The sequence below is a fragment of the Peromyscus maniculatus genome, chromosome 22 (assembly GCF_049852395.1).
Source record: "Peromyscus maniculatus bairdii isolate BWxNUB_F1_BW_parent chromosome 22, HU_Pman_BW_mat_3.1, whole genome shotgun sequence".
Classification (NCBI taxonomy): domain Eukaryota; kingdom Metazoa; phylum Chordata; class Mammalia; order Rodentia; family Cricetidae; genus Peromyscus; species Peromyscus maniculatus.
Window position 1 is genome coordinate 262,625 of NC_134873.1, and position 27,473 is coordinate 290,097.

Here is a 27,473-nt window from a genome sequence, read left to right on the forward strand (position 1 = left end):
GCTATAGGTTGACATTATCTTCCTCAGTTGCTTTTCATCTCATTAACAGAGTGGTATGTGTGTGTGCACATATATCCCATACACCTGCAGTTAAGTATGTGAAGGTCAGAAGAAAGCTATATTTGAGAGTTGTATTCTGCCATATTGTGGGTTCTGGGGGTTGAACTCAGGCCATCAGGTCTGCTGGCAGGTCCCACCACCTGATGAACCACCTTGTGGTCCCTACTCCTCATTTTTTGAGGCAGGTTCTCTCACTCAAATCCCTACTAGGTGTGATTTATTGTCTTGCAGTATACTGATTCAGCTTAACTTGCAGGCAAACAAGCTTTGGGGATCCTCCTGTATCCACATCCCCAGCACTAGATTTTCAAGGTGTTGGGAGTTCTGAACTCAGGCCCTCAGGCTTGCCTGGCAAGAACTTTACCAACTGAGCTCTTCCAATCATCCCCAGCCCTTGTTTTCTATTTCTTATTTCACACTATGTTCTAAAGGGGAACCAGGGACACTCAACAGTAGATTTTTCCATAGCCCGTATGCTTCTTGGTAATCTCTGTAGTTCTGAGTGGTTACTTAGTCTTCAAAATGTGAGCTTTATACAAATAATAGAACAATAAATTATATTTTCAAAATATGCTTTGCTTAACAAACACATTCTTTTAAAACACTGAACTTTCCAACTGTATTTATCCATTCTGTCAATCCATTTATTCCCCACATGGAACTTAGACATCTCCTATACAGCATACACATTCTACTATCTCTCAAGACCCTCTCATTCTTAAAATGTTTATGTTTATCTGCACAGTCAGCTTTCCTTACATTCTATACATTTAAATAGTGAATACAAAGACCCATGCTCATTTGAATCCTGATTTTCTTTTGGCTTAAAGCTTTATGAAAATCAAAGCAAGGGAGCTATGATACAGTGGGTTATCTCCTTATAGAGATATTTGCTCAATTTTGATGTGTTGGACACATTGGGGGTTCCAGGCAAAGCACAATGGCTTGCTTTGCTACCATTTGGTGTCTGGATTATCAGGGACACTATGTCTATTGTCTGAGGACTAGGCTGTGTGCCTGTTGGCAGCAAATATACAAATATTACTTTTGGGCATTGAGAAGTGAAAAAAATCAAAGTATCAATGACTGAGGATTTAGATTTTTGTTACTGCTATTTTCATCTTGTTTGCCTTTCATAGTTTTAAGAGCTAAAATTTACATAGATACATGTGACCTGTAGAATTGCCATGGGCCTGTGGATTGTATCATATATCATTTTATGTAAGGCACAGTGGACTGCATGATAACCTTTTATTTTGTATAGTGGCAAAGTTAAAAATATTGCCTATTATAGTCATAAAATATCATGGCAGAGATTTTAGCAATGCTAAAATGTGAAATAAAGAGTAAGGTAGGCAGTGACACTGACCTGCAATCCTGCCTACTGGGAGGATTACCAAGTTCAAGCCCATCTTGGGGAATATAGTTTTAAAATATTGTAAACATATTTGAATAAAAAATTGTGTCTTCAGAGTAGGTAGAATTCTGTGTGAAATTGGTAAACATTCCAGTATTTTTATTGTTTCTTATATGTTTTCCTTTAAAATGCTATGTTCAGCATAGTTTTTGAAAATCATGTTGACTCTTTGATCACTCATTCTGCTTTAAATGGCTTTTGGGAAATCATGACAATGAAATTCTATTACCAGATCCTATTCTTTTTTTTTTTTGATTTTTTGAGACAGGGTTTCTCTGTGTAGCTTTGCGCCTTTCCTGGAGCTCACTTGGTAGCCCAGGCTGGCCTCGAACTCACAGAGATCCGCCTGGCTCTGCCTCCCGAGTGCTGGGATTAAAGGCATGCGCCACCAAGGCCCGGCCCTATTCTTTTATTTTTTTTTCCTGTCCTGTCTGAAATGTCTTCATGCTGTGTTGGTCAGATATGAGTCTGTTTACCCACACTCCTGAAACAGCTATCATGGTTAGAGACAGTTATCCACAATGAGTATAAAGAACTGAGACTCAAGTTTTTGGGCTTTGCTGGGTTCCCATCAGCAGTAGCCTTTGAACATGGTTCTGTAGAGAAGTTTCCCACAACTGAATGAAGCCCAACATAGAAGCAAGAAAAACACAGCTATTGCATCAGCATTCACCAACTACAAACCCCAGGCACCTAGAGCTTAGCCATAGCCAGTAAAGAAAGGAGATGGAGAGACGGTGCTCCCCTCCCATGAGTTTTAGAACAGGCTGTGACTTAACATTACAAGGCAATATTTGGTGATGGTTTGGTGTCTACTAGAAAACAGGTAACTACAACAACAACAAATACAATGCCATCTATAGACTGTCAAAAATATGTTGTCTGGAGAGAGTAAAGACAAGGGTTGCTTTCCTGTTCCACCATGTCCATCTCTTGGGAGAACAGAGAAGAGACTGTGTGCTATAGGTTCAGGAGAGGAGGGATGAACCAGGAGTAATAATTGAACTGGTCATATACATGTGCAACTGTAAAATATACTTACAGCAGCCATTAAAGCAAAGGATGTGGAAGAAGCCCTCTTCCTTGTCCCTGTGTGCATGCCTGTGTGGTGGTGGTGGTGGTGGTGGTGAAAAAACAACTTCAAAGCACCCCAAATGCAGTGACTTCTGCGATTGTTGGCAGCTTGATGCTTAGAGATAGGGTATATTTCGTGTTCTACCAAACCAACTTCTTGGGAGAGAGCATGAGACTCAAGGAACTGCCTAAAAAGTTTCTTGACAAGAAAGGGGTCATGGTGCCTTAGGGGTAGAGGAAGAAGAATGAAATAGGAGCACTAGGTGCTTTGAGCACACAAACACAAAGCCATCAGTTACTGCAACCATCAGAACAAAGTGTGTGCAAAAACCACCATCCTCCCTCTAGTGTGTCTGAATATGTGGATGTTGCATGTGATGCATGTGTCTGTGCAGTCATGAAGGGAAGAGGAGGATATCAGTGTTTTGTGTCATTCTCTAGCTTATCTACTTGACATAAGGTCTGTGACTTAACCTGGAGCAGCTATCAGCCACCAAGCCCAAATGATACCCTGTAAATCCCACCCACAGTACTGGGGTTACAAGTGCATACGTCCATGCCAAGACTTTTATGTGGTTGCTGAAGATTCAAACTCCGGCTGTTGTGTGTGGGCAGCAAACACTCTTATTGACTGAGCTATCTCCCAAGCCATCGACTGTTTTAACTTTTATTTTAAAATAGAAGTAAGTCTTAACTGAATGTTTTATAGATTAAGTTGAAACTCCCAAAAGCAACCAGAAAAAAAAACTCCATAAAACACAGGTCAAGGTTGCATTACATAAATGCAAAAATGTCACTTAATATACAGGTAACCAATCTTTCAACAGAGTTGATCAAAGGACCAAACCAACTCATTATAGCATGTTTTTATTCTGAAGGCTCTCTGAAAAACCTGACAGCCCTGCATCCACACCAGGGAAAGAAGACACTACGTATGTTTTTACGGTAAAGTGATCCTTTGTGAAATTCATTTTCATATGAATTTTGTTAAAATGCAGCAATAGTTTACCTATCACAGTTTTGCATGGAAATTTGGCCAGAGAAAAACATTCTGTTGGTGTGAATTGTCATTTCTATAAATTGTAAGTGAGTAATAAGTCCTTGCAGATAGTGGTGGCCCAATAAAGGAATGGACTGGAAACACAGTGAGTGGAAGATTGAGAACAGTCCTCACATAATACATGCTTCATGTTTGACCAAGGATGGTTTGCAGATACAAATACACCTTAGAGTGATTTTAAAACATGACTGTGTTAATACACCTGAATACATTTTAATAGGTCCAGTGATTTCAGTTTCTAGGAATTGCCCAGGTGCCTTTACCTTTGGCATAAGTGCAGGCAGCTTTTATCTTCCTATGGACACTCCTACTTCAGGATCACATGTGAGAGCATCTCCTCTTTTCTGTCTTTGCTTCTTATTTACACTAGCAGGAACTTGTGGAAATTTAGCCACTTGTAATCTGTTCATCCAAATTGTTCATTATGAAGAGATTATAGCATGTTTTTTTCTTTGATTCCCTAGGAGTATGTGGAAAAGTCTTCCTTTACTTACATAATAGGTTTGTATTCCCCAAATAGCCAGCAGTTCTAGAAGCGAAGATTCAGTTACCATATAGTAACATTTTAATGTCTGGAATTTTTGTTTTGTGTTTTAAAATAATAGACCCTTACATTCTCTGTGCCACATTTGAACATTTAAAATAGTGGTGGGTTTTAATTAGATATTGATCTATTCATATTAAAGCGACTTTATCACTGTGAGCTGCTGGAGGTAAGGAAACTGGTTTAATTGTATCCTGGAGCCTTAGAGTGAATCATAAGTTGCATATTAATGACTTCTGAATGTGAATCAATGGATAAAAGCTGTTTCATGGGTACTATGATATGGAGAACACACATTAGTGATTAAATCAGTGTTTATTTACAAATGATAAATAATACACACCTTGGTCTCCCCACGAGGATAGAGAAACACTGATGAAAGGAGGTCAATTAAAATTAATAATCATCTCATATAAGATCAGAAATTTTGAAACACTGGGAATTCAGTGTAGTCTCAGCCACAGGGCAAGGTCAAGTTTCTAAGTTCATGATGTTCTCTTATACTTGGCTAGCATAAATACAGGTTAGTACTTGATGACAAAGTAGTAATTTGTAAATAGATGAGCATATTTTGAGATATTTCAGGTTTAAGTAAGAGTTTCTACATTTTATGATTCAATACACTGAACCTTTCAGGAATAAAGGAGTTTTAATTTGTGTGGACACACACACAAAAAAAAGAATTAAATTCAGAAAAAAACAAAGAAAGTGAAACCTCTAAATTTCTATTCCAGAAAAGCAAAAAACAACTATTTTACTTTACTAACATCTGCAATTTGAAAAAGATGAAGACTGAAATAAACCTATCATCACTGGAAAAGGTAATAACTGACAATTACAAAGAAAAAAATTTATTAACTGATAATTGCACCTAATATGAAAAGTAACATATTTGCTTGTGAGAGGAATGATGCCTCTGCATCGCCATATCTGCAGTATTGCAAATAGTGTCAGAGAGAGAAACCAAGCTTTTAAAATGTCCTTCACCACCGGGCAGTGGTGGCCCAAGCCTTTAATCCCAGCACCTGCAGGAAGAGCCAGGCAGAACTCTGTGAGTTAGAGGCCAGCCTGGACTAGCATGTGATTTCCAGGAAAATGCACAAAGCTACACAAAGAAACCCTGTCTCGAAAAACCAAAACAAAAAAACAAACAAATAAATAAATAAATAAATAAATAAATAAATAAATAAATAAATAAATAAATAAAATGTTCTTCACCACCTTGATACCCTCATTTCTGGAAACACACAAGCATTTCACCCTCTAGTTCTCAACCTTCCTAAGGGTGTGGCCATCTGATGACCTATCTCATGTTGTGGTGAACCTGCACAGGAAATTTTTTCCCTTGCTATTTGATAACTGTCATTTTTCACGTCTTATGAATTATCATGTCTATATCTATGTTTTCAGAAGATGTTAGGTGAACACCGTGAAAGACAGTCTTAGGTTTTCCATATGGGTCACTAACCACATGTTGAGAACCACTCTTTTCATGGGTATGTGATAGTAAATTAGACTATGGAGACAAAAATCAGAAAGGGAGCTCTTTGAATCAGAAAAGAAACCACACACAAATAAAGAGAGTAAACGTTAGAGAATCATGCAGTAGATAATGTCAACAGGAACCTACCAAACACTCTTGTATGACTTCAGTGGATTTATTTTAGGGGTGGAAATGTTTTGAATGCATTCTTTCTGTGCACTCTGATTGTGGTCTGCCCACTGACATCCAGGGGCTCTTTGGATCCCCTGGCACTGCAGTTCCAGAAGGTTCTCAGCCAAGATGTTGGTCCTGTGAATCAAAGCCAGAGCCTCTGCCCCAGCAAAAAGTGGTAAACCCTGCTGATTCATCTTTCCAGACCCCAGAATCAATATGTCTCTCATGCACCTGTTCATAAGCAAAGACCAATATGTCCTTAGTATAAACGATGAGTCAGCTTTCAGGGTGGTTGCCAAAATTTTATACCCTAGGCCTCATCAGCCTGCTGGTATGAAACATTGAAATGCAGAGAACTTATAGGCAGGAAGAACATGAATAGGAGGTGGTCTTGTTGGTACACTCCTCTAATCTGTGCACTCATAATGCAGAGGACACTGGTCTCTTTGAGTTCAAGGATAACCTGTTCTCAATTTATTTGGTGAATGGGAAAAGGCAAGAAACTGTTTGCCACAGCAGAAGTGTGCAGGTGCAAGGATAATTTTTAGGAGTTGTTTCTATCCTCTCACCATTTCAATCTCAGGGTTCAATTGGAAGTGTCAGTCATGCTGGCAAGTGCCTTTATGACATTAGCCATTTGGTGGCCTTAATATATATGCTTTGAATGTAAATATATCAGCATTAATACACACACACACACACTCCACAAAATACAAAAGAAATTGATACAATACACTAGCACACCAATGCCAGCAGATCACTCTGCATGCAGGCATAATGACCCGGGATCCATCCCAGAAAACACAATTACCAGCAAACTGCTTGACTACAAACCATATGTTGAAAATACTCGGTTAAAGATCATTAGACATGGTTCCCATTTTACTTCCAGCAATGAAACTCAGATCCACCTATCACATGCCAGAACTCAGGCGACCTCAAAGAAACTGAGCAAAAGAGAGTGAAACACTTTTCTCCTGTTCTGTTTTGAATTTTGGTATTCATAATTTAAAGGAACCCAGCACAGCCTCTTTTGTGTCAGAAGACGGCTTCATTTGAAAACGAAGCAAATAACGGTTTTGGGTCTCACACACACTTCACATACAGACCAAACAAAAGAATAGATTTCCTTAACTGCGAAGGTTCATCCTCTACCTTTCCTTTGCAGAAGAGCGAGGAACATATTGGCTGTGCAATAAGGTCCTCCAGCGTCAAGACCATCTTGGGGGACCTGGAACTGTCTCTGCTAGATGAGGTAATAACTGATAGCTGCAAAGATAAAGAAATATATTTACCTTTAATTCCCACTAATTTGACATGTAATATATTTGTTTGTGTAAGGAACGATGTCTCTGTGTTCCTATGTCTGCAGTATTTCAAATAGTGTCAGAGAAGAGGAAGCCAGCCTGGCCCATTTCTTCACCTCCTTCATATCCTCCCTTCTGGGAGCCCACAATCTAATCACCCTGTAAGGCACTAGTTCTCAACCTTCCTAAGGGTGTGGCCATCTGATGACCTATCTCATGTTGTGGTGAACCTGCACAGGAAATTTTTTCCCTTGCTATTTGATAACTGTCATTTTTCACGTCTTATGAATTATCATGTCTATATCTATGTTTTCAGAAGGTGTTAGGTGAACCCCGTGAAAGACAGTCTTAGGTTTTCCAAATGGGTCACTAACCACCTGTTGAGAACCACTCTTTTCATGGGTATGTGATAGTAAATTAGACTATGGAGACAAAAATCAGAAAGGGAGCTCTTTGAATCAGAAAAGAAACCACACACAAATAAAGAGAGTAAACGTTAGAGAATCATGCAGTAGATAATTTCAACAGGAACCTACAAAACACTCTTGTATGACTTCAGTGGATTTATTTTAGGGGTGGAAATGTTTTGAATGCATTCTTTCTGTGCACTCTGTTTGTGGTCTGCCCACTGACATCCAGGGGCTCTTTGGATCCCCTGTCACTGCAGTTCCAGAAGGTTCTCAGCCAAGATGTTGGTTCTGTGAATCAAAGTCAGAGCCTCTGCCCCAGCAAAATGTGGTAAACCCTGCTGAGTCATCTTTCCAGACCCCAGAATCAATATGTTTCTCATGCACCTGTTCATAAGCAAAGACCAATATGTCCTTAGTATAAACGATGAGTCAGCTTTCAGGGTGGTTGCCAAAATTTTATACCCTAGGCCTCATCAGCCTGCTGGTATGAAACATTGAAATGCAGAGAACTTATAGGCAGGAAGAACATGAATAGGAGGTGGTCTTGTTGGTACACTCCTCTAATCTGTGCACTCATAATGCAGAGGACACTGGTCTCTTTGAGTTCAAGGATAACCTGTTCTGAATTTATTTGGTGAATGGGAAAAGGCAAGAAACTGTTTGCCACAGCAGAAGTGTGCAGGTGCAAGGATAATTTTTAGGAGTTGTTTCTATCCTCTCACCATTTCAATCTCAGGGTTCAATTGGAAGTGTCAGTCATGCTGGCAAGTGCCTTTATGACATTAGCCATTTCGTGGCCTTAATATATATGCTTTGAATGTAAATATATCAGCATTAATACACACTCACACACACTCCACAAAATACAAAAGAAATTGATACAATACACTAGCACACCAATGCCAGCAGATCACTCTGCATGCAGGCATAATGACCCGGGATCCATCCCAGAAAACACAATTACCAGCAAACTGCTTGACTACGAACCATGTGTTGAAAATACTCGGTTAAAGATCATTAGACATGGTTCCCATTTTACTTCCAGCAATGAAACTCAGATCCACCTATCACATGCTAGAACTCAGGCGACCTCAAAGAAACTGAGCAAAAGAGAGTGAAACACTTTTCTCCTGTTCTGTTTTGAATTTTGGTATTCATAATTTAAAGGAACCCAGCACAGCCTCTTTTGTGTCAGAAGATGGCTTCATTTGAAAACGAAGCAAATAAGGGTTTTGGGTCTCACACACACTTCACATACAGACCAAACAAAAGAATTGATTTAATTAACTGGGAAGGTTCATCCTCTACCTTTCCTTTGCAGAAGAGCGAGGAACATATTGGCTGTGCAATAAGGTCCTCCAGCGTCAAGACCATCTTGGGGGACCTGGAACTGTCTCCGCTAGATGAGGTAATAACTGATAGCTGCAAAGATAAAGAAATATATTTACCTTTAATTCCCACTAATTTGACATGTAATATATTTGTTTGTGTAAGGAACGATGTCTCTGTGTTCCTATGTCTGCAGTATTTCAAATAGTGTCAGAGAAGAGGAAGCCAGCCTGGCCCATTTCTTCACCTCCTTCATATCCTCCCTTCTGGAAGCCCACAATCTAATCACCCTGTAAGGCACTAGTTCTCAACCTTCCTAAGGGTGTGGCCATCTGATGACCTATCTCATGTTGTGGTGAACCTGCACAGGAAATTTTTTCCCTTGCTATTTTATAACTGTCATTTTTCACGTCTTATGAATTATCATGTCTATATCTATGTTTTCAGAAGGTGTTAGGTGAACCCCGTGAAAGACAGTCTTAGGTTTTCCAAATGGGTCACTAACCACATGTTGAGAACCACTCTTTTCATGGGTATGTGATAGTAAATTAGACTATGGAGACAAAAATCAGAAAGGGAGCTCTTTGAATCAGAAAAGAAACCACACACAAATAAAGAGAGTAAACGTTAGAGAATCATGCAGTAGATAATGTCAACAGGAACCTACAAAACACTCTTGTATGACTTCAGTGGATTTATTTTAGGGGTGGAAATGTTTTGAATGCATTCTTTCTGTGCACTCTGTTTGTGGTCTGCCCACTGACATCCAGGGGTGCTTTGGATCCCCTGGCACTGCAGTTCCAGAAGGTTCTCAGCCAAGATGTTGGTTCTGTGAATCAAAGCCAGAGCCTCTGCCCCAGCAAAAAGTGGTAAACCCTGCTGAGTCATCTTTCCAGACCCCAGAATCAATATGTTTCTTATGCACCTTTTCATAAGCAAAGACCAATATGTCCTTAGTATAAACGATGAGTCAGCTTTCAGGGTGGTTGCCAAAATTTTATACCCTAGGCCTCATCAGCCTGCTGGTATGAAACATTGAAATGCAGAGAACTTATAGGCAGGAAGAACATGAATAGGAGGTGGTCTTGTTGGTACACTCCTCTAATCTGTGCACTCATAATGCAGAGGACACTGGTCTCTTTGAGTTCAAGGATAACCTGTTCTCAATTTATTTGGTGAATGGGAAAAGGCAAGAAACTGTTTGCCACAGTAGAAGTGTGCAGGTGCAAGGATAATTTTTAGGAGTTGTTTCTATCCTCTCACCATTTCAATCTCAGGGTTCAATTGGAAGTGTCAGTCATGCTGGCAAGTGCCTTTATGACATTAGCCATTTGGTGGCCTTAATATATATGCTTTGAATGTAAATATATCAGCATTAATACACACTCACACACACTCCACAAAATACAAAAGAAATTGATACAATACACTAGCACACCAATGCCAGCAGATCACTCTGCATGCAGGCATAATGACCCGGGATCCATCCCAGAAAACACAATTACCAGCAAACTGCTTGACTACAAACCATGTGTTGAAAATACTCGGTTAAAGATCATTAGACATGGTTCCCATTTTACTTCCAGCAATGAAACTCAGATCCACCTATCACATGCCAGAATTCAGGCGACCTCAAAGAAACTGAGCAAAAGAGAGTGAAACACTTTTCTCCTGTTCTGTTTTGAATTTTGGTATTCATAATTTAAAGGAACCCAGCACAGCCTCTTTTGTGTCAGAAGACGGCTTCATTTGAAAACGAAGCAAATAACGGTTTTGGGTCACACACACTTCACATACAGACCAAACAAAAGAATAGATTTCCTTAACTGCGAAGGTTCATCCTCTACCTTTCCTTTGCAGAACAGCGAGGAACATATTGGCTGTGCAATAAGGTCCTCCAGCGTCAAGACCATCTTGGGGGACCTGGAACTGATACTGCTAGATGAGGTAATAACTGATAGCTGCAAAGATAAAGAAATATATTTACCTTTAATTCCCACTAATTTGACATGTAATATATTTGTTTGTGTAAGGAACGATGTCTCTGTGTTCCTATGTCTGCAGAATTTCAAATAGTGTCAGAGAAGAGGAAGCCAGCCTGGCCCATTTCTTCACCTCCTTCATATCCTCCCTTCTGGGAGCCCACAATCTAATCACCCTGTAAGGCACTAGTTCTCAACCTTCCTAAGGGTGTGGCCATCTGATGACCTATCTCATGTTGTGGTGAACCTGCACAGGAAATTTTTTCCCTTGCTATTTTATAACTGTCATTTTTCACGTCTTATGAATTATCATGTCTATATCTATGTTTTCAGAAGGTGTTAGGTGAACCCCGTGAAAGACAGTCTTAGTTTTTCCAAATGGGTCACTAACCACCTGTTGAGAACCACTCTTTTCATGGGTATGTGATAGTAAATTAGACTATGGAGACAAAAATCAGAAAGGGAGCTCTTTGAATCAGAAAAGAAACCACACACAAATAAAGAGAGTATACGTTAGAGAATCATGCAGTAGATAATGTCAACAGGAACCTACAAAACACTCTTGTATGACTTCAGTGGATTTATTTTAGGGGTGGAAATGTTTTGAATGCATTCTTTCTGTGCACTCTGTTTGTGGTCTGCCCACTGACATCCAGGGGCTCTTTGGATCCCCTGGCACTGCAGTTCCAAAAGGTTCTCAGCCAAGATGTTGGTTCTGTGAATCAAAGCCAGAGCCTCTGCCCCAGCAAAATGTGGTAAACCCTGCTGAGTCATCTTTCCAGACCCCAGAATCAATAGGTTTCTCATGCACCTGTTCATAAGCAAAGACCAATATGTCCTTAGTATAAACGATGAGTCAGCTTTCAGGGTGGTTGCCAAAATTTTATACCCTAGGCCTCATCAGCCTGCTGGTATGAAACATTGAAATGCAGAGAACTTATAGGCAGGAAGAACATGAATAGGAGGTGGTCTTGTTGGTACACTCCTCTAATCTGTGCACTCATAATGCAGAGGACACTGGTCTCTTTGAGTTCAAGGATAACCTGTTCTGAATTTATTTGGTGAATGGGAAAAGGCAAGAAACTGTTTGCCACAGCAGAAGTGTGCAGGTGCAAGGATAATTTTTAGGAGTTGTTTCTATCCTCTCACCATTTCAATCTCAGGGTTCAATTGGAAGTGTCAGTCATGCTGGCAAGTGCCTTTATGACATTAGCCATTTCGTGGCCTTAATATATATGCTTTGAATGTAAATATATCAGCATTAATACACACTCACACACACTCCACAAAATACAAAAGAAATTGATACAATACACTAGCACACCAATGCCAGCAGATCACTCTGCATGCAGGCATAATGACCCGGGATCCATCCCAGAAAACACAATTACCAGCAAACTGCTTGACTACAAACCATGTGTTGAAAATACTCGGTTAAAGATCATTAGACATGGTTCCCATTTTACTTCCAGCAATGAAACTCAGATCCACCTATCACATGCCAGAATTCAGGCGACCTCAAAGAAACTGAGCAAAAGAGAGTGAAACACTTTTCTCCTGTTCTGTTTTGAATTTTGGTATTCATAATTTAAAGGAACCCAGCACAGCCTCTTTTGTGTCAGAAGACGGCTTCATTTGAAAACGAAGCAAATAACGGTTTTGGGTCACACACACTTCACATACAGACCAAACAAAAGAATAGATTTCCTTAACTGCGAAGGTTCATCCTCTACCTTTCCTTTGCAGAAGAGCGAGGAACATATTGGCTGTGCAATAAGGTCCTCCAGCGTCAAGACCATCTTGGGGGACCTGGAACTGATACTGCTAGATGAGGTAATAACTGATAGCTGCAAAGATAAAGAAATATATTTACCTTTAATTCCCACTAATTTGACATGTAATATATTTGTTTGTGTAAGGAACGATGTCTCTGTGTTCCTATGTCTGCAGAATTTCAAATAGTGTCAGAGAAGAGGAAGCCAGCCTGGCCCATTTCTTCACCTCCTTCATATCCTCCCTTCTGGGAGCCCACAATCTAATCACCCTGTAAGGCACTAGTTCTCAACCTTCCTAAGGGTGTGGCCATCTGATGACCTATCTCATGTTGTGGTGAACCTGCACAGGAAATTTTTTCCCTTGCTATTTTATAACTGTCATTTTTCACGTCTTATGAATTATCATGTCTATATCTATGTTTTCAGAAGGTGTTAGGTGAACCCCGTGAAAGACAGTCTTAGTTTTTCCAAATGGGTCACTAACCACCTGTTGAGAACCACTATTTTCATGGGTATGTGATAGTAAATTAGACTATGGAGACAAAAATCAGAAAGGGAACTCTTTGAATCAGAAAAGAAACCACACACAAATAAAGAGAGTATACGTTAGAGAATCATGCAGTAGATAATGTCAACAGGAACCTACAAAACACTCTTGTATGACTTCAGTGGATTTATTTTAGGGGTGGAAATGTTTTGAATGCATTCTTTCTGTGCACTCTGTTTGTGGTCTGCCCACTGACATCCAGGGGCTCTTTGGATCCCCTGGCACTGCAGTTCCAGAAGGTTCTCAGCCAAGATGTTGGTTCTGTGAATCAAAGCCAGAGCCTCTGCCCCAGCAAAATGTGGTAAACCCTGCTGAGTCATCTTTCCAGAACCCAGAATCAATAGGTTTCTCATGCACCTATTCATAAGCAAAGACCAATATGTCCTTAGTATAAACGATGAGTCAGCTTTCAGGGTGGTTGCCAAAATTTTATACCCTAGGCCTCATCAGCCTGCTGGTATGAAACATTGAAATGCAGAGAACTTATAGGCAGGAAGAACATGAATAGGAGGTGGTCTTGTTGGTACACTCCTCTAATCTGTGCACTCATAATGCAGAGGACACTGGTCTCTTTGAGTTCAAGGATAACCTGTTCTCAATTTATTTGGTGAATGGGAAAAGGCAAGAAACTGTTTGCCACAGCAGAAGTGTGCAGGTGCAAGGATAATTTTTAGGAGTTGTTTCTATCCTCTCACCATTTCAATCTCAGGGTTCAATTGGAAGTGTCAGTCATGCTGGCAAGTGCCTTTATGACATTAGCCATTTCGTGGCCTTAATATATATGCTTTGAATGTAAATATATCAGCATTAATACACACTCACACACACTCCACAAAATACAAAAGAAATTGATACAATACACTAGCACACCAATGCCAGCAGATCACTCTGCATGCAGGCATAATGACCCGGGATCCATCCCAGAAAACACAATTACCAGCAAACTGCTTGACTACGAACCATGTGTTGAAAATACTCGGTTATAGATCATTAGACATGGTTCCCATTATACTTCCAGCAATGAAACTCAGATCCACCTATCACATGCCAGAACTCAGGCGACCTCAAAGAAACTGAGCAAAAGAGAGTGAAACACTTTTCTCTTGTTCTGTTTTGAATTTTGGTATTCATAATTTAAAGGAACCCAGCACAGCCTCTTTTGTGTCAGAAGACGGCTTCATTTGAAAACGAAGCAAATACCGGTTTTGGGTCTCACACACACTTCACATACAGACCAAACAAAAGAATTGATTTCCTTAACTGAGAAGGTTCATCCTCTACCTTTCCTTTGCAGAAGAGCGAGGAACATATTGGCTGTGCAATAAGGTCCTCCAGCGTCAAGACCATCTTGGGGGACCTGGAACTGTCTCCGCTAGATGAGGTAATAACTGATAGCTGCAAAGAAAAAGAAATATATTTACCTTTACTTCCCACTAATTTGACATGTAATATATTTGTTTGTGTAAGGAACGATGTCTCTGTGTTCCTATGTCTGCAGTATTTCAAATAGTGTCAGAGAAGAGGAAGCCAGCCTGGCCCATTTCTTCACCTCCTTCATATCCTCCCTTCTGGGAGCCCACAAACTAATCACCCTGTAAGGCACTAGTTCTCAACCTTCCCAAGGGTGTGGCCATCTGATGACCTATCTCATGTTGTGGTGAACCTGCACAGGAAATTTTTTCCCTTGCTATTTGATAACTGTCATTTTTCACGTCTTATGAATTATCATGTCTATATCTATGTTTTCAGAAGGTGTTAGGTGAACCCCGTGAAAGACAGTCTTAGGTTTTCCAAATGGGTCACTAACCACATGTTGAGAACCACTCTTTTCATGGGTATGTGATAGTAAATTAGACTATGGAGACAAAAATCAGAAAGGGAGCTCTTTGAATCAGAAAAGAAACCACACACAAATAAAGAGAGTAAACGTTAGAGAATCATGCAGTAGATAATGTCAACAGGAACCTACCAAATACTCTTGTATGACTTCAGTGGATTTATTTTAGGGGTGGAAATGTTTTGAATGCATTCTTTCTGTGCACTCTGATTGTGGTCTGCCCACTGACATCCAGGGGCTCTTTGGATCCCCTGGCACTGCAGTTCCAGAAGGTTCTCAGCCAAGATGTTGGTTCTGTGATTCAAAGCCAGAGCCTCTGCCCCAGCAAAAAGTGGTAAACCCTGCTGAGTCATCTTTCCAGACCCCAGAATCAATATGTTTCTTATGCACTTGTTCATAAGCAATGACCTATATGTCCTTAGTATAAACGATGAGTCAGCTTTCAGGGTGGTTGCCAAAATTTTATACCCTAGGCCTCATCAGCCTGCTGGTATGAAACATTGAAATGCAGAGAACTTATAGGCAGGAAGAACATGAATAGGAGGTGGTCTTGTTGGTACACTCCTCTAATCTGTGCACTCATAATGCAGAGGACACTGGTCTCTTTGAGTTCAAGGATAACCTGTTCTGAATTTATTTGGTGAATGGGAAAAGGCAAGAAACTGTTTGCCACAGCAGAAGTGTGCAGGTGCAAGGATAATTTTTAGGAGTTGTTTCTATCCTCTCACCATTTCAATCTCAGGGTTCAATTGGAAGTGTCAGTCATGCTGGCAAGTGCCTTTATGACATTAGCCATTTCGTGGCCTTAATATATATGCTTTGAATGTAAATATATCAGCATTAATACACACTCACACACACTCCACAAAATACAAAAGAAATTGATACAATACACTAGCACACCAATGCCAGCAGATCACTCTGCATGCAGGCATAATGACCCGGGATCCATCCCAGAAAACACAATTACCAGCAAACTGCTTGACTACGAACCATGTGTTGAAAATACTCTGTTAAAGATCATTAGACATGGTTCCCATTATACTTCCAGCAATGAAACTCAGATCCACCTATCACATGCCAGAACTCAGGCGACCTCAAAGAAACTGAGCAAAAGAGAGTGAAACACTTTTCTCCTGTTCTGTTTTGAATTTTGGTATTCATAATTTAAAGGAACCCAGCACAGCCTCTTTTGTGTCAGAAGACGGCTTCATTTGAAAACGAAGCAAATACCGGCTTTGGGTCTCACACACACTTCACATACAGACCAAACAAAAGAATTGATTTCCTTAACTGAGAAGGTTCATCCTCTACCTTTCCTTTGCAGAAGAGCGAGGAACATATTGGCTGTGCAATAAGGTCCTCCAGCGTCAAGACCATCTTGGGGGACCTGGAACTGTCTCCGCTAGATGAGGTAATAACTGATAGCTGCAAAGAAAAAGAAATATATTTACCTTTACTTCCCACTAATTTGACATGTAATATATTTGTTTGTGTAAGGAACGATGTCTCTGTGTTCCTATGTCTGCAGAATTTCAAATAGTGTCAGAGAAGAGGAAGCCAGCCTGGCCCATTTCTTCACCTCCTTCATATCCTCCCTTCTGGGAGCCCACAATCTAATCACCCTGTAAGGCACTAGTTCTCAACCTTCCTAAGGGTGTGGCCATCTGATGACCTATCTCATGTTGTGGTGAACCTGCACAGGAAATTTTTTCCCCTGCTATTTGATAACTGTCATTTTTCACGTCTTATGAATAATCATGTCTATATCTATGTTTTCAGAAGGTGTTAGGTGAACCCCGTGAAAGACAGTCTTAGGTTTTCCAAATGGGTCACTAACCACATGTTGAGAACCACTCTTTTCATGGGTATGTGATAGTAAATTAGACTATGGAGACAAAAATCAGAAAGGGAGCTCTTTGAATCAGAAAAGAAACCACACACAAATAAAGAGAGTAAACGTTAGAGAATCATGCAGTAGATAATGTCAACAGGAACCTACCAAATACTCTTGTATGACTTCAGTGGATTTATTTTAGGGGTGGAAATGTTTTGAATGCATTCGTTCTGTGCACTCTGATTGTGTTCTGCCCACTGACATCCAGGGGCTCTTTGGATCCCCTGGCACTGCAGTTCCAGAAGGTTCTCAGCCAAGATGTTGGTTCTGTGATTCAAAGCCAGAGCCTCTGCCCCAGCAAAAAGTGGTAAACCCTGCTGAGTCATCTTTCCAGACCCCAGAATCAATATGTTTCTTATGCACCTGTTCATAAGCAAAGACCTATATGTCCTTAGTATAAACGATGAGTCAGCTTTCAGGGTGGTTGCCAAAATTTTATACCCTAGGCCTCATCAGCCTGCTGGTATGAAACATTGAAATGCAGAGAAATTATAGGCAGGAAGAACATGAATAGGAGGTGGTCTTTTTGGTACACTCCTCTAATCTGTGCACTCATAATGCAGAGGACACTGGTCTCTTTGAGTTCAAGGATAACCTGTTCTCAATTTATTTGGTGAATGGGAAAAGGCAAGAAACTGTTTGCCACAGCAGAAGTGTGCAGGTGCAAGGATAATTTTTAGGAGTTGTTTCTATCCTCTCAACATTTCAATCTCAGGGTTCAATTGGAAGTGTCAGTCATGCTGGCAAGTGCCTGTATGACATTAGCCATTTGGTGGCCTTAATATATATGCTTTGAATGTAAATATATCAGCATTAATACACACTCACACACACTCCACAAAATACAAAAGAAATTGATACAATACACTAGCACACCAATGCCAGCAGATCAATCTGCATGCAGGCATAATGACCCGGGATCCATCCCAGAAAACACAATTACCAGCAAACTGCTTGACTACGAACCATGTGTTGAAAATAATCGGTTACAGATCATTAGACATGGTTCCCATTTTACTTTCAGCAATGAAACTCAGATCCACCTATCACATGCCAGAACTCAGGCGACCTCAAAGAAAATGAGCAAAAGAGAGTGAAACACTTTTCTCCTGTTCTGTTTTGAATTTTGGTATTCATAATTTAAAGGAACCCAGCACAGCCTCTTTGTGTCAGAAGACGGCTTCATTTGAAAACGAAGCAAATAACGGTTTTGGGTCTCACACACACTTCATATACAGACCAAACAAAACAATTGATTTCCTTAACTGAGAAGGTTCATCATCTACCTTTCCTTTGCAGAAGAGCGAGGAACATATTGGCTGTGCAAAAAGGTCCTCCAGCGTCAAGACCATCTTGGGAGACCTGGAACCGTCTCCGCTAGATGAGGTAATAACTGATAGCTGCAAAGAAAAAGAAATATATTTTCCTTTAATTCCCACTAATTTGACATGTAATATATTTGTTTCTGTAAGGAACGATGTCTCTGTGTTCCTATGTCTGCAGCATTTCAAATAGTGTCAGAGAAGTGGTAGCCAGCCTGGCCCATTTCTTCACCTCCTTCATATCCTCCCTTCTGGGTGCCCACAATCTAATCACCCTGTAAGGCACTAGTTCTCAACCTTCCTAAGGGTGTGGCCATCTGATGACCTATCTCATGTTGTGGTGAACCTGCACAGGAAATTTTTTCCCTTGCTATTTGATAACTGTCATTTTTCACGTCTTATGAATTATCATGTCTATATCTATGTTTTCAAAAGGTGTTAGGTGAACCCCGTGAAAGACAGTCATAGGTTTTCCAAATGGGTCACTAACCACCTGTTGAGAACCACTATTTTCATGGGTATGTGATAGTAAATTAGACTATGGAGACAAAAATCAGAAAGGGAGCTCTTTGAATCAGAAAAGAAACCACACACAAATAAAGAGAGTAAACGTTAGAGAATCATGCAGTAGATAATGTCAACAGGAACCTACCAAAAACTCTTGTATGACTACAGTGGATTTATTTTAGGGGTGGAAATGTTTTGAATGCATTCTTTCTGTGCACTCTGTTTGTGGTCTGCCCACTGACATCCAGGGGCGCTTTCGATCCCCTGGCACTGCTGTTCCAGAAGGTTCTCAGCCAAGATGTTGGTTCTGTGAATCAAAGCCAGAGCCTCTGCCCCAGCAAAAAGTGGTAAACCCTGCTGAGTCATCTTTCCAGACCCCAGAATCAATATGTTTCTTATGCACCTGTTCATAAGCAAAGACCAATATGTCCTTAGTATAAACGATGAGTCAGCTTTCAGGGTGGTTGCCAAAATTTTATACCCTAGGCCTCATCAGCCTGCTGGTATGAATAATTGAAATGCAGAGAACTTATAGGCAGGAAGAACATGAATAGGAGGTGGTCTTGTTGGTACATTCCTCTAATCTGTGCACTCATAATGCAGAGGACACTGGTCTCTTTGAGTTCAAGGATAACCTGTTCTCAATTTATTTGGTGAATGGGAAAAGGCAAGAAACTGTTTGCCACAGTAGAAGTGTGCAGGTGCAAGGATAAGTTTTAGGAGTTGTTTCTATCCTCTCACCATTTCAATCTCAGGGTTCAATTGGAAGTGTCAGTCATGCTGGCAAGTGCGTTTATGACATTAGCCATTTGGTGGCCTTAATATATATGCTTTGAATGTAAATATATCAGCATTAATACACACTCACACACACTCCACAAAATACAAAAGAAATTGATACAATACACTAGCACACCAATGCCAGCAGATCACTCTGCATGCAGGCATAATGACCCGGGATCCATCTCAGAAAACACAATTACCAGCAAACTGCTTGACTACGAACCATGTGTTGAAAATACTCGGTTAAAGATCATTAGACATGGTTCCCATTTTACTTCCAGCAATGAAACTCAGATCCACCTATCACATGCCAGAACTCAGGCGACCTCAAAGAAACTGAGCAAAAGAGAGTGAAACACTTTTCTCCTGTTCTGTTTTGAATTTTGGTATTCATAATTTAAAGGAACACAGCACAGCCTCTTTTGTGTCAGAAGACGGCTTCATTTGAAAACGAAGCAAATAACGGTTTTGGGTCTCACACACACTTCACATACAGACCAAACAAAAGAATTGATTTCCTTAACTGCGAAGGTTCATCCTCTACCTTTCCTTTGCAGAAGAGCGAGGAACATATTGGCTGTGCAATAAGGTCCTCCAGCATCAAGACCATCTTGGGGGACCTGGAACTGTCTCCGCTAGATGAGGTAATAACTGATAGCTGCAAAGAAAAAGAAATATATTTACCTTTAATTCCCACTAATTTGACATGTAATATATTTGTTTGTGTAAGGAACGATGTGTCTGTGTTCCTATGTCTGCAGTATTTCAAATACTGTCAGAGAAGAGGAAACCAGCCTGGCCCATTTCTTCACCTCCTTCATATCCTCCCTTCTGGGTGCCCACAATCTAATCACCCTGTAAGGCAATAGTTCTCAACCTTCCTAAGGTTGTGGCCCTCTGGTGACCTATCTCATGTTGTGGTGAACCTGCACAGGAAATTTTTCCCCTTGCTATTTGATAACTGTCATTTTTCACGTCTTATGAATTATCATGTCTATATCAATGTTTTCAGAAGGTGTTAGGTGAACCCCGTGAAAGACAGTCTTAGGTTTTCCAAATGGGTCATTAACCACCTGTTGAGAACCACTATTTTCATGGGTATGTGATAGTAAATTAGACTACGGAGACAAAAATCAGAAAGGGAGCTCTTTGAATCAGAAAAGAAACCACACACAAATAAAGAGAGTAAACATTAGAGAATCATGCAGTAGATAATGTCAACAGGAACCTACCAAACACTCTTGTTTGACTTCAGTGGATTTATTTTAGGGGTGGAAATGTTTTGAATGCATTCTTTCTGTGCACTCTGTTTGTGGTCTGCCCACTGACATCCAGGGGCGCTTTGGATCACCTGGCACTGCAGTTCCAGAAGGTTCTCAGCCAAGATGTTGGTTCTGTGAATCAAAGCCAGAGCCTCTGCCCCAGCAAAAAGTGGTAAACCCTGCTGAGTCATCTTTCCAGACCCCAGAGTCAATATGTTTCTTATGCACCTGTTCATAAGCAAAGACCAATATGTCCTTAGTATAAACGATGAGTCAGCTTTCAGGGTGGTTGCCAAAATTTTATACCCTAGGCCTCATCAGCCTGCTTGTATGAAACATAGAAATGCAGAGAACTTATAGGCAGGAAGAACATGAATAGGAGGTGGTCTTGTTGGTACACTCCTCTAATCTGTGCACTCATAATGCAGAGGACACTGGTCTCTTTGAGTTCAAGGATAACCTGTTCTCAATTTATTTGGTGAATGGGAAAAGGCAAGAAACTGTTTGCCACAGCAGAAGTGTGCAGGTGCAAGTATAATTTTTAGGAGTTGTTTCTATCCTCTCACCATTTCAATCTCTGGGTTCAATTGGAAGTGTCAGTCATGCTGGTAAGTGCCTTTATGACATTAGCCATTTGGTGGCCTTAATATATATGCTTTGAATGTAAATATATCAGCATTAAAACACACTCACACACACTCCACAAAATACAAATAAAATTGATACAATACACTAGCACACCAATGCCAGCAGATCACTCTGCATGCAGGCATAATGACCCGGGATCCATCTCAGAAAACACAATTACCAGCAAACTGCTTGACTACGAACCATGTGTTGAAAATACTCGGTTAAAGATCCTTAGACATGGTTCCCATTTTACTTCCAGCAATGAAAGTCAGATCCACCTATCACATGCCAGAACTCAGGCAACCTCAAAGAAACTGAGCAAAAGAGAGTGAAACACTTTTCTCCTGTTCTGTTTTGAATTTTGGTATTCATAATTTAAAGGAACCCAGCACAGCCTCTTTTGTGTCAGAAGACGGCTTCATTTGAAAACGAAGCAAATACCGGTTTTGGGTCTCACACACACTTCACATACAGACCAAACAAAAGAATAGATTTCCTTAACTGAGAAGGTTCATCCTCTACCTTTCCTTTGCAGAAGAGCGAGGAACATATTGGCTGTGCAATAAGGTCCTCCAGCGTCAAGACCATCTTGGGGGACCTGGAACTGTCTCCGCTAGATGAGGTAATAACTGATAGCTGCAAAGAAAAAGAAATATATTTACCTTTAATTCCCAATAATTTGACATGTAATATATTTGTTTGGGTAAGGAACGATGTTTCTGTGTTCCTATGTCTGCAGTATTTCAAATAGTGTCAGAGAAGAGGAAGCCAGCCTGGCCCATTTCTTCACCTCCTTCATATCCTCCCTTCTGGGTGCCCACAATCTAATCACCCTGTAAGGCACTAGTTCTCAACCTTCCTAAGGGTGTGGCCATCTGATGACCTATCTCATGTTGTGGTGAACCTGCACAGGAAATTTTTTCCCTTGCTATTTGATAACTGTCATTTTTCACGTCTTATGAATTATCATGTCTATATCTATGTTTTCAAAAGGTGTTAGGTGAACCCCGTGAAAGACAGTCTTAGGTTTTCCAAATGGGTCATTAACCACCTGTTGAGAACCACTATTTTCATGGGTATGTGATAGTAAATTAGACTACGGAGACAAAAATCAGAAAGGGAGCTCTTTGAATCAGAAAAGAAACCACACACAAATAAAGAGAGTAAACGTTAGAGAATCATTCAGTAGATAATGTCAACAGGAACCTACCAAAAACTCTTGTATGACTACAGTGGATTTATTTTAGGGGTGGAAATGTTTTGAATGCATTCTTTCTGTGCACTCTGTTTGTGGTCTGCCCACTGACATCCAGGGGCGCTTTGGATCCCCTGACACTGCAGTTCCAGAAGGTTCTCAGCCAAGATGTTGGTTCTGTGAATCAAAGCCAGAGCCTCTGCCCCAGCAAAAAGTGGTAAACCCTGCTGAGTCATCTTTCCAGACCCCAGAATCAATATGTTTCTTATGCACCTGTTCATAAGCAAAGACCAATATGTCCTTAGTATAAACGATGAGTCAGCTTTCAGGGTGGTTGCCAAATTTTTATACCCTAGGCCTCATCAGCCTGCTGGTATGAAACATTGAAATGCAGAGAACTTATAGGCAGGAAGAACATGAATAGGAGGTGGTCTTGTTGGTACACTCCTCTAATCTGTGCACTCATAATGCAGAGGACACTGGTCTCTTTGAGTTCAAGGATAACCTGTTCTCAATTTATTTGGTGAATGGGAAAAGGCAAGAAACTGTTTGCCACAGTAGAAGTGTGCAAGTGCAAGGATAAGTTTTAGGAGTTGTTTCTATCCTCTCACCATTTCAATCTCAGGGATCAATTGGAAGTGTCAGTCATGCTTTCAAGTGCCTTTATGACATTAGCCATTTGGTGGCCTTAATATATATGCTTTGAATGTAAATATATCAGCATTAAAACACACTCACACACACTCCACAAAATACAAAAGAAATTGATACAATACACTAGCACACCAATGCCAGCAGATCACTCTGCATGCAGGCATAATGACCCGGGATCCATCTCAGAAAAAACAATTACCAGCAAACTGCTTGACTATGAACCATGTATTGAAAATACTCGGTTAAAGATCCTTAGACATGGTTCCCATTTTACTTCCAGCAATGAAAGTCAGATCCACCTATCACATGCCAGAACTCAGGCGACCTCAAAGAAACTGAGCAAAAGAGAGTGAAACACTTTTCTCCTGTTCTGTTTTGAATTTTGGTATTCATAATTTAAAGGAACCCAGCACAGCCTCTTTTGTGTCAGAAGACGGCTTCATTTGAAAACGAAGCAAATACCGGTTTTGGGTCTCACACACACTTCACATACAGACCAAACAAAAGAATTGATTTCCTTAACTGAGAAGGTTCATCCTCTACCTTTCCTTTGCAGAAGAGCGAGGAACATATTGGTTGTGCAATAAGGACCCCCATCGTCAAGACCATCTTGGGGGACCTGGAACTGTCTCCGCTAGATGAGGTAATAACTGATAGCTGCAAAGAAAATGAAATATATTTACCTTTAATTCCCACTAATTTGACATGTAATATATTTGTTTCTGTAAGGAACGATGTCTCTGTGTTCCTATGTCTGCAGTATTTCAAATAGTGTCAGAGAAGAGGAAGCCAGCCTGGCCCATTTCTTCACCTCCTTCATATCCTCCCTTCTGGGAGCCCACAATCTAATCACCCTGTAAGGCACTAGTTCTCAACCCTCCTAAGGGTGTGGCCATCTGATGACCTATCTCATGTTGTGGTGAACCTGCACAGGAAATTTTTTCCCTTGCTATTTGATAACTCTCATTTTTCACGTCTTATGAATTATCATGTCTATATCAATGTTTTCAGAAGGTGTTAGGTGAACCCCGTGAAAGACAGTCTTAGGTTTTCCAAATTGGTCACTAACCACCTGTTGAGAACCACTATTTTCATGGGTATGTGATAGTAAATTAGACTATGGAGACAAAAATCAGAAAGGGAGCTCTTTGAATCAGAAAAGAAACCACACACAAATAAAGAGAGTAAACGTTAGAGAATCATGCAGTAGATAATGTCAACAGGAACCTACCAAACACTCTTGTATGACTTCAGTGGATTTATTTTAGGGGTGGAAATGTTTTGAATGCATTCTTTCTGTGCACTCTGTTTGTGGTCTGCCCACTGACATCCAGGCGCCCTTTGGATCCCCTGGCACTGCAGTTCCAGAAGGTTCTCAGCCAAGATGTTGGTTCTGTGAATCAAAGCCAGAGCCTCTGCCCCAGCAAAAAGTGGTAAACCCTGCTGAGTCATCTTTACAGACCCCAGAATCAATATGTTTCTTATGCACCTGTTCATAAGCAAAGACCAATATGTCCTTAGTATAAACGATGAGTCAGCTTTCAGGGTGGTTGCCAAAATTTTATACCCTAGGCCTCATCAGCCTGCTGGTATGAAACATTGAAATGCAGAGAACTTATAGGCAGGAAGAACATGAATAGGAGGTGGTCTTGTTGGTACACTCCTCTAATCTGTACACTCATAATGCAGAGGACACTGGTCTCTTTGAGTTCAAGGATAACCTGTTCTCAATTTATTTGGTGAATGGGAAAAGGCAAGAAACTGTTTGCCACAGCAGAAGTGTGCAGGTGCAAGTATAATTTTTAGGAGTTGTTTCTATCCTCTCACCATTTCAATCTCAGGGTTCAATTGGAAGTGTCAGTCATGCTTTCAAGTGCCTTTATGACATTAGCCATTTGGTGGCCTTAATATATATGCTTTGAATGTAAATATATCAGCATTAAAACACACTCACACACACTCCACAAAATACAAAAGAAATTGATACAATACACTAGCACACCAATGCCAGCAGATCACTCTGCATGCAGGCATAATGACCCGGGATCCATCTCAGAAAACACAATTACCAGCAAACTGCTTGACTACGAACCATGTGTTGAAAATACTCGGTTAAAGATCATTAGACATGGTTCCCATTTTGCTTCCAGCAATGAAAGTCAGATCCACCTATCACATGCCAGAACTCAGGCGACCTCAAAGAAACTGAGCAAAAGAGAGTGAAACACTTTTCTCCTGTTCTGTTTTGAATTTTGGTATTCATAATTTAAAGGAACCCAGCACAGCCTCTTTTGTGTCAGAAGACGGCTTCATTTGAAAACGAAGCAAATAACGGTTTTGGGTCTCACACACACTTCACATACAGACCAAACAAAAGAATTGATTTCCTTAACTGAGAAGGTTCATCCTCTACCTTTCCTTTGCAGAAGAGCGAGGAACATATTGGCTGTGAAATAAAGTCCCCCATCGTCAAGACCATCTTGGGGGATCTGGAACTGTCTCCGCTAGATGAGGTAATAACTGATAGCTGCAAAGGAAATGAAATATATTTACCTTTAATTCCCACTAATTTGACATGTAATATATTTGTTTGTGTAAGGATCGATGTCTCTGTGTTCCTATGTCTGCAGTATTTCAAATAGTGTCAGAGAAGAGGAAGCGAGCCTGGCCCATATCTTCACCTCCTTCATATCCTCCCTTCTGGGAGCCCACAATCTAATCACCCTGTAAGGCACTAGTTCTCAACCCTCCTAAGGGTTTGGCCATCTGATGACCTATCTCATGTTGTGGTGAACCTGCACAGGAAATTTTTTCCCTTGCTATTTGATAACTGTCATTTTTCACGTCTTATGAATTATCATGTCTATATCAATGTTTTCACAAGGTGTTAGGTGAACCCCGTGAAAGACAGTCTTAGGTTCTCCAAATGGGTCACTAACCACCTGTTGAGAACCACTATTTTCATGGGTATGTGATAGTAAATTAGACTATGGAGACAAAAATCAGAAAGGGAGCTCTTTGAATCAGAAAAGAAACCACACACAAATAAAGAGAGTAAACGTTATAGAATCATGCAGTAGATAATGTCAACAGGAACCTACCAAACACTCTTGTATGACTTCAGTGTATTTATTTTAGGGGTGGAAATGTTTTGAATGCATTCTTTCTGTGCACTCTGTTTGTGGTCTGCCCACTGACATCCAGGGGCGCTTTGGATCCCCTGGCACTGCAGTTCCAGAAGGTTCTCAGCCAAGATGTTGGTTCTGTGAATCAAAGCCCTAACCTCTGCCCCAACAAAAAGTGGTAAACCCTGCTGAGTCTTCTTTCCAGCCCCCAGAATCAATATGTTTCTTATGCACCTGTTCATAAGCAAAGACCAATATGTCCTTAGTATAAACGATGAGTCAGCTTTCAGGGTGGTTGCCAAAATTTTATACCCTAGGCCTCATCAGCCTGCTGGTATGAAACATTGAAATGCAGAGAACTTATAGGCAGGAAGAACATGAATAGGAGGTGGTCTTGTTGGTACACTCCTCTAATCTGTGCACTCATAATGCAGAGGACACTGGTCTCTTTGAGTTCAAGGATAACCTGTTCTCAATTTATTTGGTGAATGGGAAAAGGCAAGAAACTGTTTGCCACAGTAGAAGTGTGCAGGTGCAAGTATAATTTTTAGGAGTTGTTTCTATCCTCTCACCATTTCAATCTCAGGGTTCAATTGGAAGTGTCAGTCATGCTGGCAATTGCCTTTATGACTTTAGCCATTTGGTGGCCTTAATATATATGCTTTGAATGTAAATATATCAGCATTAATACACACTCACACACACTCCACAAAATACAAAAGAAATTGATACAATACACTAGCACACCAATGCCAGCAGATCATTCTGCATGCAGGCATAATGACCTGGGATCCATCCCAGAAAACACAATTACCAGCAAACTGCTTGACTACGAACCATGTGTTGAAAATACTCGGTTAAAGATCCTTAGACATGGTTCCCATTTTGCTTCCAGCAATGAAACTCAGATCCACCTATCACATGCCAGAACTCAGGCGACCTCAAAGAAACTGAGCAAAAGAGAGTGAAACACTTTTCTCCTGTTCTGTTTTGAATTTTGGTATTCATAATTTAAAGGAACCCAGCACAGCCTCTTTTGTGTCAGAAGACGGCTTCATTTGAAAACGAAGCAAATACCGGTTTTGGGTCTCACACACAC

General features: G+C 40.5%; 1 protein-coding gene across 2 annotated transcripts in view; it reads left to right on the forward strand.

Moving 5' to 3' along the window:
• LOC143270127 (uncharacterized) overlaps positions 1–27,473 on the forward strand; it is a 69,503-nt gene extending 42,030 nt beyond the window's left edge. Inside the window, exons 2-12 of one of the 2 annotated variants that reach the window (XM_076558991.1) lie at positions 3,430–3,496; positions 4,890–4,976; positions 6,981–7,067; positions 8,851–8,937; positions 10,719–10,805; positions 12,587–12,673; positions 14,457–14,543; positions 16,327–16,413; positions 18,196–18,282; positions 20,066–20,152; positions 21,936–27,473. In XM_076558991.1, the coding sequence (XP_076415106.1) occupies positions 3,430–3,496; positions 4,890–4,976; positions 6,981–7,067; positions 8,851–8,937; positions 10,719–10,805; positions 12,587–12,673; positions 14,457–14,543; positions 16,327–16,413; positions 18,196–18,282; positions 20,066–20,152; positions 21,936–22,151 (1,066 nt within the window). In that variant the 3' untranslated portion in view covers positions 22,152–27,473. Of the gene's footprint in view, positions 1–3,429; positions 3,497–4,889; positions 5,823–6,980; positions 7,068–8,850; positions 8,938–10,718; positions 10,806–12,586; positions 12,674–14,456; positions 14,544–16,326; positions 16,414–18,195; positions 18,283–20,065; positions 20,153–21,935 lie in introns of those variants that run through there. The other variant, XR_013047093.1, reaches the window with a different exon arrangement.